The sequence below is a fragment of the Ylistrum balloti genome, unplaced genomic scaffold, assembly GCF_031769215.1.
Source record: "Ylistrum balloti isolate Yb309-2 unplaced genomic scaffold, AGI_CSIRO_Ybal_v1 Utg370090, whole genome shotgun sequence".
NCBI classification, from domain to species: Eukaryota; Metazoa; Mollusca; class Bivalvia; order Pectinida; family Pectinidae; genus Ylistrum; species Ylistrum balloti.
In genome coordinates, this window is record NW_026782122.1 from 507,820 (window position 1) to 525,580 (window position 17,761).

The 17,761-nt window shown below is 33.5% G+C and overlaps 2 protein-coding genes across 10 annotated transcripts in view; one reads left to right on the forward strand and one right to left on the reverse strand.

Moving 5' to 3' along the window:
- Positions 1–369: 369 nt before the first annotated feature.
- LOC132549913 (cys-loop ligand-gated ion channel-like) overlaps positions 370–17,761 on the reverse strand; it is a 156,486-nt gene continuing 139,094 nt past the window's right edge. For all 9 annotated transcript variants that reach the window (XM_060213892.1, XM_060213889.1, XM_060213893.1 and 6 more), the window contains one exon: positions 370–7,120. In XM_060213892.1, coding sequence (XP_060069875.1) covers positions 7,091–7,120 — 30 coding nt within the window. In that variant the 3' untranslated portion in view covers positions 370–7,090. The remainder of the gene's footprint in view (positions 7,121–17,761) is intronic.
- LOC132549912 (uncharacterized) lies at positions 10,645–12,502 on the forward strand. The gene has a single exon (XM_060213888.1). It carries the CDS (start codon positions 10,823–10,825, stop codon positions 12,281–12,283), a length of 1,461 nt encoding a protein of 486 aa, XP_060069871.1. The 5' UTR covers positions 10,645–10,822; the 3' UTR covers positions 12,284–12,502.

The following is a 17,761-nucleotide window of genomic DNA, read 5'->3' on the forward strand; positions in this document are numbered from 1 at the left end:
TAAACATATTAAAGCATCGTGTCTTAGCGATATTTACTACAACTTCAGACTGACAATTATATCTACTGTACACGTCGAAAAATGTGACATCCTGTTTCTACCTCTACTTAGTGTACACGCTTCCAAATTCATGCTGGAAATTACGTAATGTGTAGACCAAATCACGTAAATATCATTTTTGATATTATTGGTTCAACGTCTGGGTGAAAATGACGGTAAATTTAACAATAGTATTGGTTACCATTTTTCGCATTAGGATGTTTGACCTAGATGCTAGGCTGAAAATGGTGTATATAAAATCTGAACAGCATTCGATGTCAAACGAGGGGAGGTAACTCTCGCTAAATAAAAAAAGACGATAAAACAATATCCGTGTAGACATGGCTGATTTAATGAAAGACGGAAGAGTGTTTGCATACATGTTATCACAACTGTCACAAAAAAACAGGTGTATTATTGCATCATATGGTATCAGTGTCTGTTCTGAATATTACATTAATCAACTCTATGGTGAATATTCTTACACAGAAATGTGTCAGAAAATTATGTTACAGGTGCCCTTACGTTAAAAGATTGAAAACAATCTCAGCAACTGAACATAGCAGATAAAACATCTTAATATATAAAAAGAATAGTGTCTTATTTTTGGGGGTCGACATTTTGTTTGCCACCTTTAAAAGGTTTTTTATAACAAGCGGACAACGAAGGCGGTTATAGTGACTGCAGTCATTTCTTAATCTCAGCAGATAAGTAAAAACAGCCGAAATGGAATTAACCCTAATACTGTATAGTACTTTGATTTATCACAACTTCAAATACATCAATTTTAAATCTTCTGTTTTGTTCACAGTATTAAGATCGTACAAAAGACACATAACTGAATAGCACCTTTTTTGAAAATACAATTTTAGAGTTTGATACAGTAGAGCCAAACAATAAATTAAACTGCATCATACAGCTGTTTCGTTTTCTAGGACTCATCGGTGGTACTAGGGGCATTAAATTTGAAAACTAGGCGGCGAGTTAGGAAATTTCCACGTGATCGCCACAAAGTCAAAATCTTGATGGGGTGTGCACAAAACCCCATAATTTCATAAATTTCGTAACCTTCATACACCTGATAATTTCAATATAACAGTTTCATTTGACTTGAGTTAACGTAAAATCATTTCGCTGACCAACCTGGCACATGGCTTTCTATCCTCCAAAGTATTTACTTAATTTAACGTACAACGAAATTGCATGCATCATATTATTAAACACGTGCGTTAAAAGAACTGAGAACTAAGACTGAGATTTTTAAAGCAGAACGTAGATTAAAAAAAGATATATATATATATCAATGGAGAATTAACAGAGGATTTCTATGTTCTTTATACAGCAAAAAATGGTCTTAACTTACTCCTTGATAATATCTAATTTAAAAATGTGTGTATCAAGTCAGAGTTAGATAACTAATACTAAAACACCTACATTTTGTGAAATATATTTGTTGGATTTACAGAACCGTATGGACCAAGTAAATATTCATTAGTGATTATCATATCAAGCAAATAATCCCAAATGGACAGGAAGTCATTTATTTACAAGAATGTTGACAAATATTTGCATAGTAATACAGATTTTCACAAACACGTGGCTGGGTATAACTAAGCAGTTTTTTTTATAACTACGTTTGAAAATACAACATCTCATTGAGTCTAATAATTAAAGAAATAGCCATGAGATGATAGCTAAAGCAAAAATTTAGAATACAATATATCACAAAATTCACGTTTTATTTATCTACAATTTATGTAAGCCGTTTTTATACACATGGTCGATATGGTCCGAAATATATTTCATATTTTAGATGTGACGCGGCGCATTTTGGAAAGCGAAGACAAGCTCTTAAACATGGAATTTCAGAGACGCTGTATTAATTTCATTTCAACGCGGTTTTATAAAGCCTGTAACTTCTATTGAATATAAAATGTGTTTGTTACATAGGTTTTTATTAACCTGTTATTATAATATCATAGCATGTATGTAACAAACATTCTTATTAACATATATACGTTGTTTACATAAACTAGTTATGTAAATTACATTTTACCTGTGTACGTATCCACATAATTATCATAATGTTATACCTAGTTTAATCCTTTTACTTATATCTACATAAGTAATGAATCAGTGCTGATTATTCGACCGAGTTAGATACATATATAATGTATAACCAATATTCTTGTATTCTTGACAATAATATTTATAGCTGAAATCTAAATTGTCTTGTTTAACATTCAGTTTCATGTATTGATTTCAATTGTCTAGGTAACAGTGTTAAATGTATCTATATAACAACATGGGAATCTCAATATGTAAACATTTCATAACCATCATGGATTCAATAAAGCGAGGAAAGAATGATATTTAAATATCAATACCTTTCTATTTCTAAATTTTCGAAACTTATCGAGTGTGCTAAGACTATGGATTTTGTGGCGCCAACGAGTTACGATTGGTAGAAATTTCCACCAATCACATTCTGTCTTTCGTACATAGAGTAGTCAAAATAATTGGAAATTTATGTTTTAAGTATGCTGACGTTGCATACTAAGAATTTACACTGTACATTACAAATAATATTTAAAAGTTTACATATTATTGACAGTTGAAACACTGTACATAAAACAAGTGTTGGAGACATAATGTTTACAATCCAGAGCACACGACAATCAAACACTTCATACTTAATCACACATACACACTGACACAAATTACCTCCCTTTAGTTTACATCCTATAGGGGGCGCATGCTTTGGTAAGCATGTGCAGGGAGGAGAGATTTTTCCTTAGATTTCCAAGGAGCTTTTACACGGGTAACGGTTGCTTACCTGGACAACTTCTAGTAGAATGAGTCATGAAAAATCCTTGGTATCATCGTATTGGTGGGAAAACATGAAAGATTTATGTGCCATTCAATTTTTCATATTTTAAACGCGATTCAATAACAAATTACATACATTTAGAATTTTAATAATCAAATTCATTTAATGAATGAAAATTTTATTGATAAAATTCAATAAATCACATTTCTGAACATGAAATTGTCATCAAATTCTTGGAATTTTGCTCTGACGTCAGTTCATGTGGCAATTATACAATTCGGATTATACATGATGATATTGTTTCTGATAATGAATAAATTTACATATGATTTGATAATTAAAATGAAATGGAATGGGCACAGACATTTAAAAAAATTCCAAATTTGCAATCATTGTCATGGGAGAAATTACAAAATGTGACACAATAACACATATGTCTACTTGAATCATGTCTTCTGAAATACACTTGCTGAAAGATGAAAAGAAACCGTATATAACTAGACTATAAATTACCATAAATTAGAAAAAAAATCTCCTACAATTATCTAAAACATTAGGTTTAGTACAAATGTACTTATTGAAAAAATTGTTAAAATGCTTAAGTGTATTTTCAGGAATATATTGGATAAAAATTAAATTAAGGAAACTTTACGTTTATTGATGATTTGATGATAGTCTTTTTGATGGAATAGCAAGGAATTCCCAAAGAACTGTAAAGAATTTGAGTTTTTCTGATATACATATAAATGAATTACACTCAACGTGTATACTTCAAAATATTAACGTTTTTGGTTATTTAAAAAGTATTAATACCAGGCTTACGATACGGACACATCAAAGAAAATACCGACATATCAAAAGAACCTTAATTCAAACTCAAATTCGATGAAAATGAGGGCAAACTATGAACAAAAGAAAGATTTACACGGAGAAAAAGACCAGGTCTTCCGGAAGGAAGCGTATTTTGGTTTATACGAAACCCGCCATGTAAATTTCGGTCAATCAAAGTGAGTAGTGTCACGTTTCAAATGAGAATTTCAACACTGAGAAAAGAAAAAAAACAATCGCTTGGATTGTGTTACGGACATTTCCAAATTTTTGAGATGAAAAAATAAATACGACGGAATATTAACCTTTATTTTTATTAAAAACCTTTATGATGGTTAAGGACGTATTGATCAATTAAAAAAAGGGAAAAACTGAAGTAAAAGTTAATTAATTGGAAAAAATATTTAAAAATGAAAGTAATGAACAACGCTAAAACCTGTTTAGATTTTGTTGATTGGAAGTTGTTTTAGGAGAAGATTTAGTTCGCCAAGCCTCTATCCCTGAGCTAAAACGTAGGTATGTATTCTATCTGAATGTCGTCCACACAGTCTGAACATTCGGACAAGTTAATGGACACCAGTACTTGTTGATTTAGAACTTTGTATTACAGACCTGGTAAAGTTTATCGCGAACATATGGTCGAATTCCTACGTACGATTTTTGGTCAAATTTTCAGATACACCTCACAGAACATGACGTCACATTTGAAATATTCATATGTAACGCTTTAATCGATTATTAACGAACACAAGTGTCCCATATAGGGTCCTTTATACAAAGTTTAAATCTGAACTACTGATTACAGTAAATGATAAACAGTTTTTGTTGAGCGTATGAATGCTGTGAATTAGGCCCGATTCTACTGTTATGTATTAAACATAATATACTAATGTAAAATTTCAGCTCAATATTACCGAGCATCAGTGAAATTGATGACGTCATCATTTCTAACGTGTCGGTGGTGCAATACGAGGTACAGTAATAAAGCTTTATCATAACAAGGAAAGTATATAGGATACTGCTATGTTCTGTTACCATAGCAACCTAAAAGTTAAAGTCTATCCCAGTAATATTGGCTCTCAATTTTTAAAATAGATTTTGACAGAATTACGTAATTTTTGCTTTAACAATACACGTCACCAGGAGTGATTCAGATTTTCAAGTTAGACGATCTGCCGTGAAAATTTATCGCTGGAACAGTGCCTTTGATTAGATGAGAAAAGCCCGATGTTAGAAAACCTGTCATATTTACCACTTCATTGTGGAAAAGATTCCGCAAACCCAAAAATTCATAAAATATCTTAATCTCCTTTTCATTTCGAAATCTCCTTTTTCAGTGATGTTCTGAAAACTGTCGGGCAGATACAACATAACGACAAACTAAGCCTAGCACTGTTAGCATGTTTACTAGTTGTTCGGAGCAGTCTAGCACTGTTAGCATGTTTACTAGTTGTTCGGAGCAGTCTAGCACTGTTAGCATGTTTACTAGTTGTTCGGAGCAGTCTAGCACTGTTAGCATGTTTACTAGTTGTTCGGAGCAGTCTAGCACTGTTAGCATGTTTACTAGTTGTTCGGAGTAGTCTAGCACTGTTAGCATGTTTACTAGTTGTTCGGAGCAGTCTAGCACTGTTAGCATGTTTACTAGTTGTTCGGAGCAGCCTAGCACTGTTAGCATGTTTACTAGTTGTTCGGAGCAGTCTAGCACTGTTAGCATGTTTACTAGTTGTTCGGAGCAGTCTAGCACTGTTAGCATGTTTACTAGTTGTTCGGAGCAGCCTAGCACTGTTAGCATGTTTACTAGTTGTTCGGAGCAGTCTAGCACTGTTAGCATGTTTACTAGTTGTTCGGAGCAGTCTAGCACTGTTAGCATGTTTACTAGTTGTTCGGAGCAGCCTAGCACTGTTAGCATGTTTACTAGTTGTTCGGAGCAGTCTAGCACTGTTAGCATGTTTACTAGTTGTTCGGAGCAGTCTAGCACTGTTAGCATGTTTACTAGTTGTTCGGAGCAGTCTAGCACTGTTAGCATGTTTACTAGTTGTTCGGAGCAGTCTAGCACTGTTAGCATGTTTACTAGTTGTTCGGAGCAGTCTAGCACTGTTAGCATGTTTACTAGTTGTTCGGAGCAGTCTAGCACTGTTAGCATGTTTACTAGTTGTTCGGAGCAGTCTAGCACTGTTAGCATGTTTACTAGTTGTTCGGAGCAGTCTAGCACTGTTAGAATGTTTACTAGTTGTTCGGAGCAGTCTAGCACTGTTAGCATGTTTACTAGTTGTTCGGAGCTTACTTTAGTAAGAATAATAACTGTTACTTGGTATAAAATGTCAACCTCATCTTCACATTCTGATCTTGTCGCGATTTTTTTTATCATTTGACAAATATCTGTTGTATTTTAATTTCTTTGATCACTTGATAAAATCAATGATAAGAGGATCCAGATTCTACCATTATTTTCGTTTTTAAAATTTATTCTGTTCAGAGATCGAAATATCCTTACATTTCAGACTTTCATCTTTTGTCTTCATCCGGTTTCGATAAAAAAAATTCTTTTTTGTATTCTCCATTGCTAAATCTTGTTTTCATCTTTCAGTAATTCGTTTTGAATGAAAGATACTGTTTTCTTGATCTTTTTTTTTATCCCATGACGTCATCCGATTTGATTAAGTTAGTATTGTGTAATATAACATACAATAGGAAGTTGGATTTTGTTGCCATGGATGGGCCTTTGTTTACTACAGCGGAATGAACCATGTAGCTATTGGCTTGTTCTGAAACACAAATTCAATATTTACCCATAAAAATATTCAAATATCTTTCAGCATGTTGTTGAAATATCATTCTAATTACAGTGATAAAGATCATATCCTTGGTGATACGAGAAATTACCACAGCACATCATATGGAAAATGTGCTATGATTACATAGTGTACTATACATTAAAGGTGTTACACATGTATATACATGGCATTGGCGTGCAATGGTTAACGTCACAGAAACCTCGTTACTCTCAGATGGAAAAAAAGGTTTCAGAATTGTTGTACTTTATATTGTGATGTGCTGTTCAGCTGAACAGTCTCTGGTATATAGTCTCACAGTTGACCAAGTATCCTTCTCTTGAACCTCATTGTAACGTTCGAGTTATTGAAGTTATTGAAGCGACATACTGATGTTGTTCGCAGACTCGAATCGTGCTCTTCGGCCGCTTGTGCACTCCATGGAAGTGTACCTTAAGGTTCGCCCGTCACGCTATGTCTATTTCCGAGGTACCTGAGCTAGGTGTTTTGTGGAATATAAGACAGTTATTGTCATCCTGAACCCAGATCTCCAAAGTGCCTCGATCAATAGCCGGTGAGCGTGCTCGTTGTGACATGTACTCCTCGTGGGAAGGATAGTTGTCTAGATTCTGGCATTTAGTCGAAGAGCGTCCTAAAAAGACAGGAAAAGACAAGGTATAATGAAAAAGGTTGCTGCACTGTTTGAATACTAATCACTTGTTTTGACAAAATAAAATAATTAAGGACACTCAACCCTACGGTTGCACAAATGTGGTGATGTAGCTTCCTATTTGTGTACCGGGCAAAATAAACTGGGGTGTAAATTTCGTGTTGCGCGAAAGAGAACTCTTCCGTTTATAGAGTATGAAAAGTACGTCGCAATGTCAACAATGACGGGAAGAGATGGCAGGGGACGGTTTACGCCTTTTGAAAGTAATTGTAACGAAAGAAGAATTCTAGTAGCTTCTATCAAGTCTTATATTTTTCATTTTTTTGTACGTGGTCCAGTTATCGTGTAAGTAAAATTTACTCTCAGTATCAAATGATTGAAGTGGATAGACAATGCAAACTTAAGTGTGTAATTATGTAATAACACTACTATGCCAAATGTAACACAAGATATTATGCACATATGTGATCTTTTTTTCCCTCGCAGTCTTGTTATTATATGCAGTTCTATAAGAAACATCATGGCATGAGGTGTTTGTCTCGGAAAATACTTGTTCCAATCCGCATGATATCACATAAACCGGGGAGTGTACTAAAAAGTTTAGTACTACTAGTACATCTACATTTAGAACATAACTAACATAAATCAGTCTGATTGTTGTTTCCTTTATAGGCGATTTCTGTAGCTGAACATTTTAAGCTATAAACAACCTCATAGAAAATGAAACTAGATATAAATAGGGGATCTCAAGCCTCGTTTCTCAGTCGTCGATCAATGCTTTCTTAATACCCCAAGGGTTACAATCACTTTCGCTGTATGCACGCCTGGAATATGTCATGGAAAAATTGAAGGCACAGGCGAAACAAGTTGATTGGTTCCAGGAGAAAAAAAGTTGACCAATCACAGGCTGACAAGCTCCTTTTGAAGATTGCAAAGGAGAGACACCCAACATCAAAAGCATTAATTAGTTTCATGTACATCAAAAGATCAAACTAGACTTTTCGTCTTGTCCAACAGGTGTCGCACATTGAACATTCAGTTTTGTCATGACATGTTGCAGAGGTGCACAGAGTAAAAGTGATTGTAACCCGTGGACTATCAAGGATGCAAGCAATGTTACCCGATGGGGGTTGATTACTATAAACGGTATCTTATCAAAAACCTGAAAAAAGTGGTCACTGTAGACAGGTGATTGTTATATACAGGTGACAACTATAAACAGGTAATTGTTATATACAATTTATCAAAACGTTATACACAGTTGACATTTATAGACAGGTATTTGTGATATACGGATGTCCTTTATAACTATATGCTAAACAGGTGGTCGTTATAGACAAGTGTTTGTTATACATGTGACATTTATAGGCAAATAATACTCAGACCTTTTACATGGGAAATTTCACTGAATAAATGAGAAAAAATATTAAAATATCATTAATATTTAACACTTCAGGCTGGTATTGTGTAATTGGTGATATTCGCAGGGTAAACAAATTCGCTTTATTTGCTGTTAGAAGAGATAAATATATTTCAGATAGTTAAAGATTCATAACTATCTGTTATGCCTGTATGCATTGATCGCTATTGATAGACAAACGCGAAATTAAATACCGTGAAGTATTCCAAACCGGACAACCGCGAAAATATATGCTCCCCGAAATAAAACAATTATAGAGTATCAATATTTAGAAACATAGTTCAGGTCTCGTATATTACATACACAAGATAATAGAGTGTCTGTTATACAGAACTAGCTGAATATCGTGTCAACTTTATATACATTGGAATGTAGATCTAATTAGGATACGACCACGAGCACGTTTTTTTGATTAATAGTTACGTCATACGTCCTTGGCTATTTATATATGTGTATGTGTGTGTGGCTGCGCGTGTGTGAAGCGGTGTATAGGCACGTCTGAATCAGTCGAGACTAGCAGAAAACATTATCTCATGTCGTATATCATGAAATGCTGCACTGATTCCACATTGTCACATATAACCTACTGTCATTTAGTTTGCATTCTTGTCAGATTGACTGTGTTGTTATATTAAATATTTACTCCATCATGTGTTATTTTTGAGGAAAAATATGAATACTCCAAAAATAAAAAAAAAAATTGCAGAAAAATATGGTCCGTTTCAGAATTTCCGTGAAAAAAGACACGCTTTGACGTATGACTTTTAGAGTAAACCGCAAAGAATTAAAGAATGGCGGGGAAACATAACACTTGGCACTAAAGTTACTCTATCACGTGTTATTTTGCGAGGGAAAAAATATGAATACCAAAAAATAACAATAAAAAACTAATTTGTAGAAAACATATGGTTCGTTTCAGAATTTCCGTGAGAGTAAAGCGCAAAGAACTAAAGAATTGTGGGGAAACACAACACTTAGTACTATCGTTACTCCATAATGTCTTATTTTCGAGGAAAAAATATGAATACCCCAAAACTTATAATAATAATAATAATAATAAAACATTTATAGTAAAAATATGGTCCGTTTCAGAATTTCCGTAACAAATACATCACTTTGACCTAAGCTTTAGGGTAAACCGCAAAGAACTAAAGAATTGTGGGAAACACAACACACCAGTTATTACAGGATCAATAACTAAAAAATCTGTATAACTTATTCATTCAATTAATTTAGCAAGAAAGGGTAAATGCATTTATATATCTAATGAACTTTACAAAAGAACATACATAATGCATGAAAAATCAAGGATGAAACTAATTCTACACAAAATAAATACACAGATCGTCCATCAATTATCATCCCAATACGCTGTGCTTGAACTTCCTGTATTTGAATACACCGATAAATTAAAATCAGGGTTTGCACGTAAAAGCATACATATCGGTTAACTACTGTAGGCAGTACGTTTATTGACAATATATTTCTTGTAAACACTTCAGTAAATCAAACAATTTAAAGAAAAGAAGAATATTTGTTTTCAATCGTTAAACTGGCGTTATAATTACATGTAATAATTGATATATCTTGAATATCCTAAAAATCTGAAAAAAAATATAATTTTTTTACTGGAAGTACATATAAAAAAGCTACACGGCCAACACAAATACATGTAGCCAACCCTTATTCTTAGTCATAATACATATAGTGATGTGCTTTCGTTTGTCCAGTAATACGGACGAATAAATGATGTCACTAAAGGTTAAATTTCTGAAAGACGGTACAACATTCAACGACACTGATGATACATATGGTGATATTACAAAAATAGATAAAAAACAAAAAACAAAAACAACAACAACACTGTACGATGATTTCCTATTGTTTACAAAGTTATAATTTTTTCTGAGATTTGATTTTTGTCTGCCCTTGCAAGAGAAGGTTGGGTGAGTTATGAGCTCCGTCATTTTATTCAAATTTGCATGTATCTCGTCTTTTGTCGGAACTCATATTGTTTGAGGTTCATATCGCTGCTTTTGTTTATCAGTTGGTTATCGTATGGACTAGTTTATTGGTTGTATTTTATACAACGGGAAGGGTGCACGATATCCACTCTCATTCTGTTACTCGCCAGTATAGCCATGTTACCTTTTTAGTGTAAGCAGTCAACCGTGAAGATGTAGTGAATACGTATACATGGTCATAAACTGACTGTAGGCTATTTTAGCACGTGCATATCACTATCCGACTTACTATACAACACCATGGATGGAATTAAGCGAGATTTATCGGTCCAATTCTATCATAAATCTTTTCAAGGGCTGACTCACGAAAATGTTGTCGATGAACTTAAAAAAATGAATATTGTAGATGAAATCAATGCCATTCAAATAACAGAAAAAAACTGTGTAGTTTCATGTAAAAACATCGAAGCGAAAAATAAACTTCTGATCAATAATATTGAATTGAATGGAAGAACTGTGAAATTATTTGACGTTGAAAAAACGATTACAAATGTAACAGTAAAAGACGCGCCGTTTGAATTGAAAGACGAAGTCATCATTGCGTACATGGCTAAATTTGGTCAAGTGATCCCTGGAAGTATACGTAGAGGGAAAATACAGGGCACCGACATAGAGAACGGAACTCGGTACTTGAGTGTCGTAGGTTGTGTACCAACGATCCCAATTCGAAACTCTATTGGGCGATTTGACATACGCATTTTTGCGGATAACAATAGAACAGAATGTATACACTGCGGCCAAAAGAGCCATCCGTCCTACAGATGTCCAAACAAACCAGTGCGAACAAAGGAATGCTTTATCTGTAAAAATAGCAATCATATAGCACGCGATTGTCCACAGAAAGAGGAAAAGCTTTGTTATATTTGTAAAAAGAATGACCATGTGCAAAGAAACTGTCCAACTCGTCTGTATGGCGAGTATGCAAATGACGTATTGGAAGGTACAAACATATCGGATGTAGAAAGTGATCTTGAATCAGTCCATGAGGTACTTAACACCAATGTTGAAGACACATCAACTCTCGTTAAACCTCCCGATGTTTCTGTTATCCTTGGAGCATCCAACGTCAAGCGAATAAGCATCCCAGATAAAAATGTCATTGACGCTTCTATCTCCGGTGCATCTTTGGATAAGGTTGACTCCGTTATTTCTAGGGCTTTGTCACTTATTCCAGAACACGCCGAAGTAAAAAATGTTACACTATGTCTCGGCACCAACGACATCACCAGGAACATTGATGATCCAGAACAGGTTACATGTAACCTATCCACTGCAATTAACAAAGTGCAGGAATCATTTCCTGAAACGGCGATTGGAGTATGTGGTATCATTCCACGTAAAGGCAAGAGTGAAAAGATTAAGATCATAAACGAAACTGCGCAAAGTGTAAATAAATTTGCAAAGAAAATGTGTGAAAGATTTGGCTCTCTTACGTATGTGGACACTCCGATCGCATTTCAGCGTCAAGGTCAAACAGTTAGAGAATTGTTTGACCCTAATGACTCTTCTGGGGTTCATGTCAATGAGTCGGGTGCCACTGAGATGTGGTCAGTCATGGAGAACTTTATCCGCAATGCCACCTTTACTCAAGATCCTGGTGTTGCTTTCACCCCGACATCTTACCGGAAGAGAACCAATAGTGACAGATCAGCAACCCCTCGGTCAGCAGAACGTCAAGCCAACAAGATGAGCAAGTTTTGACGGAATTCTTAAGACATATTTAGGATTAACTGATCATATCTTAATTTTGTATTAATGCCATCCATTTCTATCGTATCAATCAATATAAATGGTCTTAGAGATAAAACAAAACGTCAGGAATTCTTTCTATGGCTAATAAAAAGGAAATTTGAAATAATAGCCGTACAAGAGACGCATTGTACGAATACAGACGAAAATAAATGGAGTAAGGAATGGAAAGATATGGGAGGTAACGATAGTATTTGGAACAATGGTAGTTCTGCTTCGAGAGGTGTGGCGTTGTTATCTAAAAGTTTAACAAATTTAAAAATTACGGAATCAAAAAGGGATAACGAGGGTAGATTTTTACAATGCAAAGTGACAACGGATGACAATTGCTCCTTTCATTTAACAAATGTGTATACCCCTAATACGTGCGCAAACAGAAAAATATTTTTTGAATACTTGGATAATAATATACCGGAAACAAATAACATACTTTTGGGAGATTTCAACTGTACTTTGAATAACAAATATGATAGAATTCCAAGTACGAATGGGGACGACCCCGGTACAAGACAATTTAAGACGCTATTAGAAAAACATAAAATGATAGATATATGGCGCATAAGAAATTCGGAAAAAAAGGGACATACATTTAGCAGAGGGAATTCCAAATCCCGAATTGACTTCATTTTCGTTAGTCCCTTCCTAAGCAATGACATAATTGGTACTAGGATAATACCATGTTTATACAGCGACCATAATTTATTACACTCCGAAATAGAAATAGGTAATGTCGAAATGGGACCGGGAACATGGAAAATGAATGCTTCCACTATTAGTTCAGATTTATTCAAAAATATGTTTGAAACATTCTGGTTGATATGGAAATTAGAAAAACACAAGTTTAATAATCTAACTGACTGGTGGGAGATAACAAAATTAAAAATTAAAGAGATCACTATCCACGTTTCTAAAATATTAAATAAAAGAGAAAGTGAAATAAAATCGAAAGAACTATTGCTTGAAAAATTATATCAAATGGAAAATGTTCCAGGAGAGATAGTCAATTCTTTAAAAAATGAAATTAAAGATTATTATCAACAAAAGACGAATGGTTTTAGAGTAAGGTCTAGAATCAAATACTTCGAAGACAATGAGAGTTCTTCAAGATATTTTTTTAGCTTAGAGAAAACTAGAGCAAAAGAAAAAGTTTGGCATCGGATTAAATCAGATGACGGAAATTACAAAACAGACATAAATGGAATTTTAGACGAGCAAACAAAGTTTTATAAACAATTATTCTCGACAGAAGGCATGGATAGAAGGGCTGCAGAATCACTTTTAGAACATGTACAAAACAAATTGTCCAATGAACAAAGAGATGATTTAGAAAAAGAGATCACAGAGGAGGAAATAGTAAAAAGTATCGATCAATTAAAACACAATAAGTCACCAGGAGAAGATGGAATTATAGCCGAATTTTATCAGAAATATTGGTATATTATCAAACTCGAATTTATTTTGGTCTTAAAAGAAATTTTTCTGAAAAATAAACTATCTGAGTCTCAAACCAAAGGTATGCTTACTTTACTCTACAAAAAAGGTGAAAGAGAGTTGATTCAAAACTGGAGGCCATTGACATTGTTAAATGTGGACTACAAAATTATCGCGAAAATTCTTGCAAATAGGTTAAAAATACATTTATCTTATCTTATTCATCCGGACCAAAAGGGGTTTGTACCTGGACGAAATATTTCAGACGCAAACAGACTTATACAAGATATAATTGAATATACGGAATTAAAACAAACAGAAGGTGCGATAATTTTTTTAGATCAAAGTAAAGCATTTGATAGGGTTGAATGGGAATGGTTGAATATGTGTCTGGAAAAATTTAACATTGGAACCAAATTTCGAAACTGGATTAACATGCTTTTACAAAATGCTAAGACATGTATCAAAACAAATGGATTTGTAAGTAAATATTTTCCTATATCGCGGTCAGCGAGGCAAGGCTGTCCGGCTGCACCAATTTTGTATATTCTTCAGGCGGAACCACTGGCATGCGCCATTAGAGCGAACCCAAATATAAAAGGAATCAAATTACCTGATAATACAGAAACTGCAATAAATATGTTTGCAGACGATACGCAACTCCTTGAATCTGACGAACAATCAATTGAAGAATCATTCAGAGTGCTTAATGTATATCAATCAGCGTCTGGTTCAAGAATTAATTTAGAAAAAACTACCGGAATATATTTAGGTAGATGGAAGAATAAAGAACCCGTATACAGCAATATCTCATGGACACAAAAACATGTAAAAACATTAGGTGTACATCACGGTTATAATATAGATAATAATGCGATATGGGAAGAGAAAATAAAAAAAATCAAAGCATGTATACAAGTATGGAAAAGTAGACATTTAACTTTATATGGCAAGAGTCTAATTATAAGATCTCTTATCTTTTCCTTAATTGCCTTTGAGACAGAAGCTCGAGGTATACCTGAAAAGTATATTAAAAGTATTAATTCGTTAATTTGGAATTTTGTTTGGAACGGAAGAAAAGACTTAGTGAATCGTAAAATATTATCAAAGCATTATCATGAAGGAGGTATGAATATTATAGATGTGAAAGATTTTGTTTTTAGTATACAGGTAAAATCTATGTACAAAATATTAAAAAGTGACACTGATACATGGAACGCGATAGGCAAACACTGGCTTAGGTCTTTGGATAACAAATACAGAATCGAGTTTTTTGTTTGTAAACTATCGGACATACGTACGTTGAACCTATCCAACTTTCCATTGTTTTATAAAAAACTGTTAGAATCATGGTCAACTTATCAGAAATTAAATTTAAGACATGTAAACAGAAACGAGATTCTTAAACAACCGCTATTCGGTAACCACTTTATTCAATTTAATGAAAAACCTTTATTTTTTACCTCATTTACGAAAAGTGGCATCTGTACAGTCAACGATATATGGGATGTACAAAACAAGAATTTTAAAAAAGACCGTGATATATACTCTTTGTTAACAGATAAGCGAAATTGTATGTCTGAGTTATCGAGATTAAAAAATGCTTTTCCAATAGTATGGTTAGATGAGTTAAAGGGGAACAACAGAGAGAACAATGATTATTTATACCCTATTATTGATAGTAACCTAAATATTATTGGAAGAGATGGGAAACCGCTCACTATGAGAAAATTAAAACCTAAAATCATCATGAATACACTGAATAAAAATCTGACACCGAATTGCAAATTGAAATGGGAACAAACTTTTCAAAAACAATTTGACTGGGAACTGGTTTGGGATAACATAGAATTAACATTTACGACAACACAGATGAAGGAATTGCAATGGAAATGTATACACAACGTCATTTATACTGAAGTAAAAATAAGTAAATTTAGTAATTCAGACGGAAAATGTCATTTTTGTAAGACAGAATTAGAGGATATTTTACATCTTTTCTTCTCGTGTAACGTTGTAAAATCTGTCCTTATTCAATGCAGAAATAAAATATTTGTGAAGTTCCCAAGTTTTAGGAATGAACTTTTGACTCCAGAAATATTAGCTCTGGGCTATCTGGAAAAAGGTATCTTTTCTATTTTATTTAATAGTGCGCTAATTGCATTCAAATGGACAATGTGGAAATGTAGAAATGATATAAAACATAATAGTATTAAATATAGTATCAATCAAATGCAGAAGAAAGTTCAATCAGTAATAGTTAGCAATCTAATTTTATATGTAAAGTCCAATAAAAAGAAAACATTGCCTATTGAATATGCACAAAATATACTTAATAAGATACTAGATCAATGAAAGAGGCATTCTTTTATTACAAGTTAAATGTCAAGCTATGTTTAAACATATATATTGAATAAACAACTCATTTGTAAAGAACAGGATTACAATTAAAAGTATAAAACGAGCACTATGATGAAGAGAGAAAAAAAAAGAGTTGATGTGACGTGATTTGAGAAGTTCCAAAACATGTAATATAACACTTGTTAATTCTCTTATGCATCTGTTGTGTAGTTAAAAAATTAGACTAATTATCATATATCATATATGTCTATGATTAGGATCTGTTATGTATACCGTTCTTTTGTGTATCTTAATATTTGTGACTTGTAACCGATGATAACGCAATCTGTCTGTCGTCCGCATGTTTATCGTTTCATTTTTCATGGAAGGCCGTATGTGATTTATCTGTGTGTCTGTGAGTATGTCAGTCTATGTGTCTGTCTGTGTATGTTAGGGTGTGTGTGTCAGGATGTCTGTCTGTGTGGCTGTATGTTTATTTGACTGTCATGTGTTTGCTAGTGTGGCTGTCTATGTTTATGATTGTGTGCATGTCTGTCTGTCTGTTTCTCTGATTGTCGGTGTGTCAGGGTGTGTCTGTCTGTGTGTCTGACTGCCTACATTTCTGTCTCTCTGTCTCCTTGTGTTGTCTGTGTCTTCGACTTTATGGCTGTCTATCTGTCTCAGTATTTACTTTGTATATTGATCCTGTTAATGTTTGAGTTAATTAATGCTAATATATTAGAATGAACGTAGACATTTAAAGAACGTCACGCTTATAACATTCTGAATGAACGTAGACATTCGAAGAACGTCACGCTGAACGTCATGCTGATACTATTCTGAGTGCTCAAAAAAAAAAAAAAAAAAAAAAAAAAAAAAATAGATAAAAAACAAAAAACAAAAACAACAACAACACTGTACGATGATTTCCTATTGTTTACAAAGTTATAATTTTTTCTGAGATTTGACGTTGATACATTTACAAAACAATCGACAAAGTCAAATCAGGGATTTTTTTAACCATAACATTATTTACTTTTATTTCGGTCACTTTGGAATTTCCTCGGTCGCATCAAAGGATTCAAAATTCAGGCATTTAACATCACTGACGAATCCTACAAGACGAAACAGCTGTAAGATGAAGTTTAATTAACTATTTGGCTCAACTGTATGTAGCTCTAAATTGTTAAAGGTGCTATTCACTAGTGTGTCTATTTTACAATCTTAAACTTGAAAATAAGATATTGGTTCTCTGGAAACAAAAAAATAATTATATTATAGTGATACATTTATTTATCTACCTATTCATTCATTCATTCATTCATTTACTTTTGTTTCAAAGTGTGCGAAATCAGCAAAAGAGAATAATATACAAAATATATTATTAAGTTGTGAGACGGGATTGATTTCAAACGTAAGAGCTGTATGCATAAAACACACCCAGCCCCTACATCTACATTCATGAATTAATCACAAAACATTGCATGAGAGTTGGCCATTTCATTTATTTCTTATCCACAATCTGAAATGCGTCTATGATACTAATCGTTGCTAAAAGTGATTCATTGAGTGCATTTTCGACAAGGAATTGCTAGCTTGAAAGTAAAACTAATTCGTTTATTCTAAAATAATTGAATACATTTTTCTGTATTATTTGCA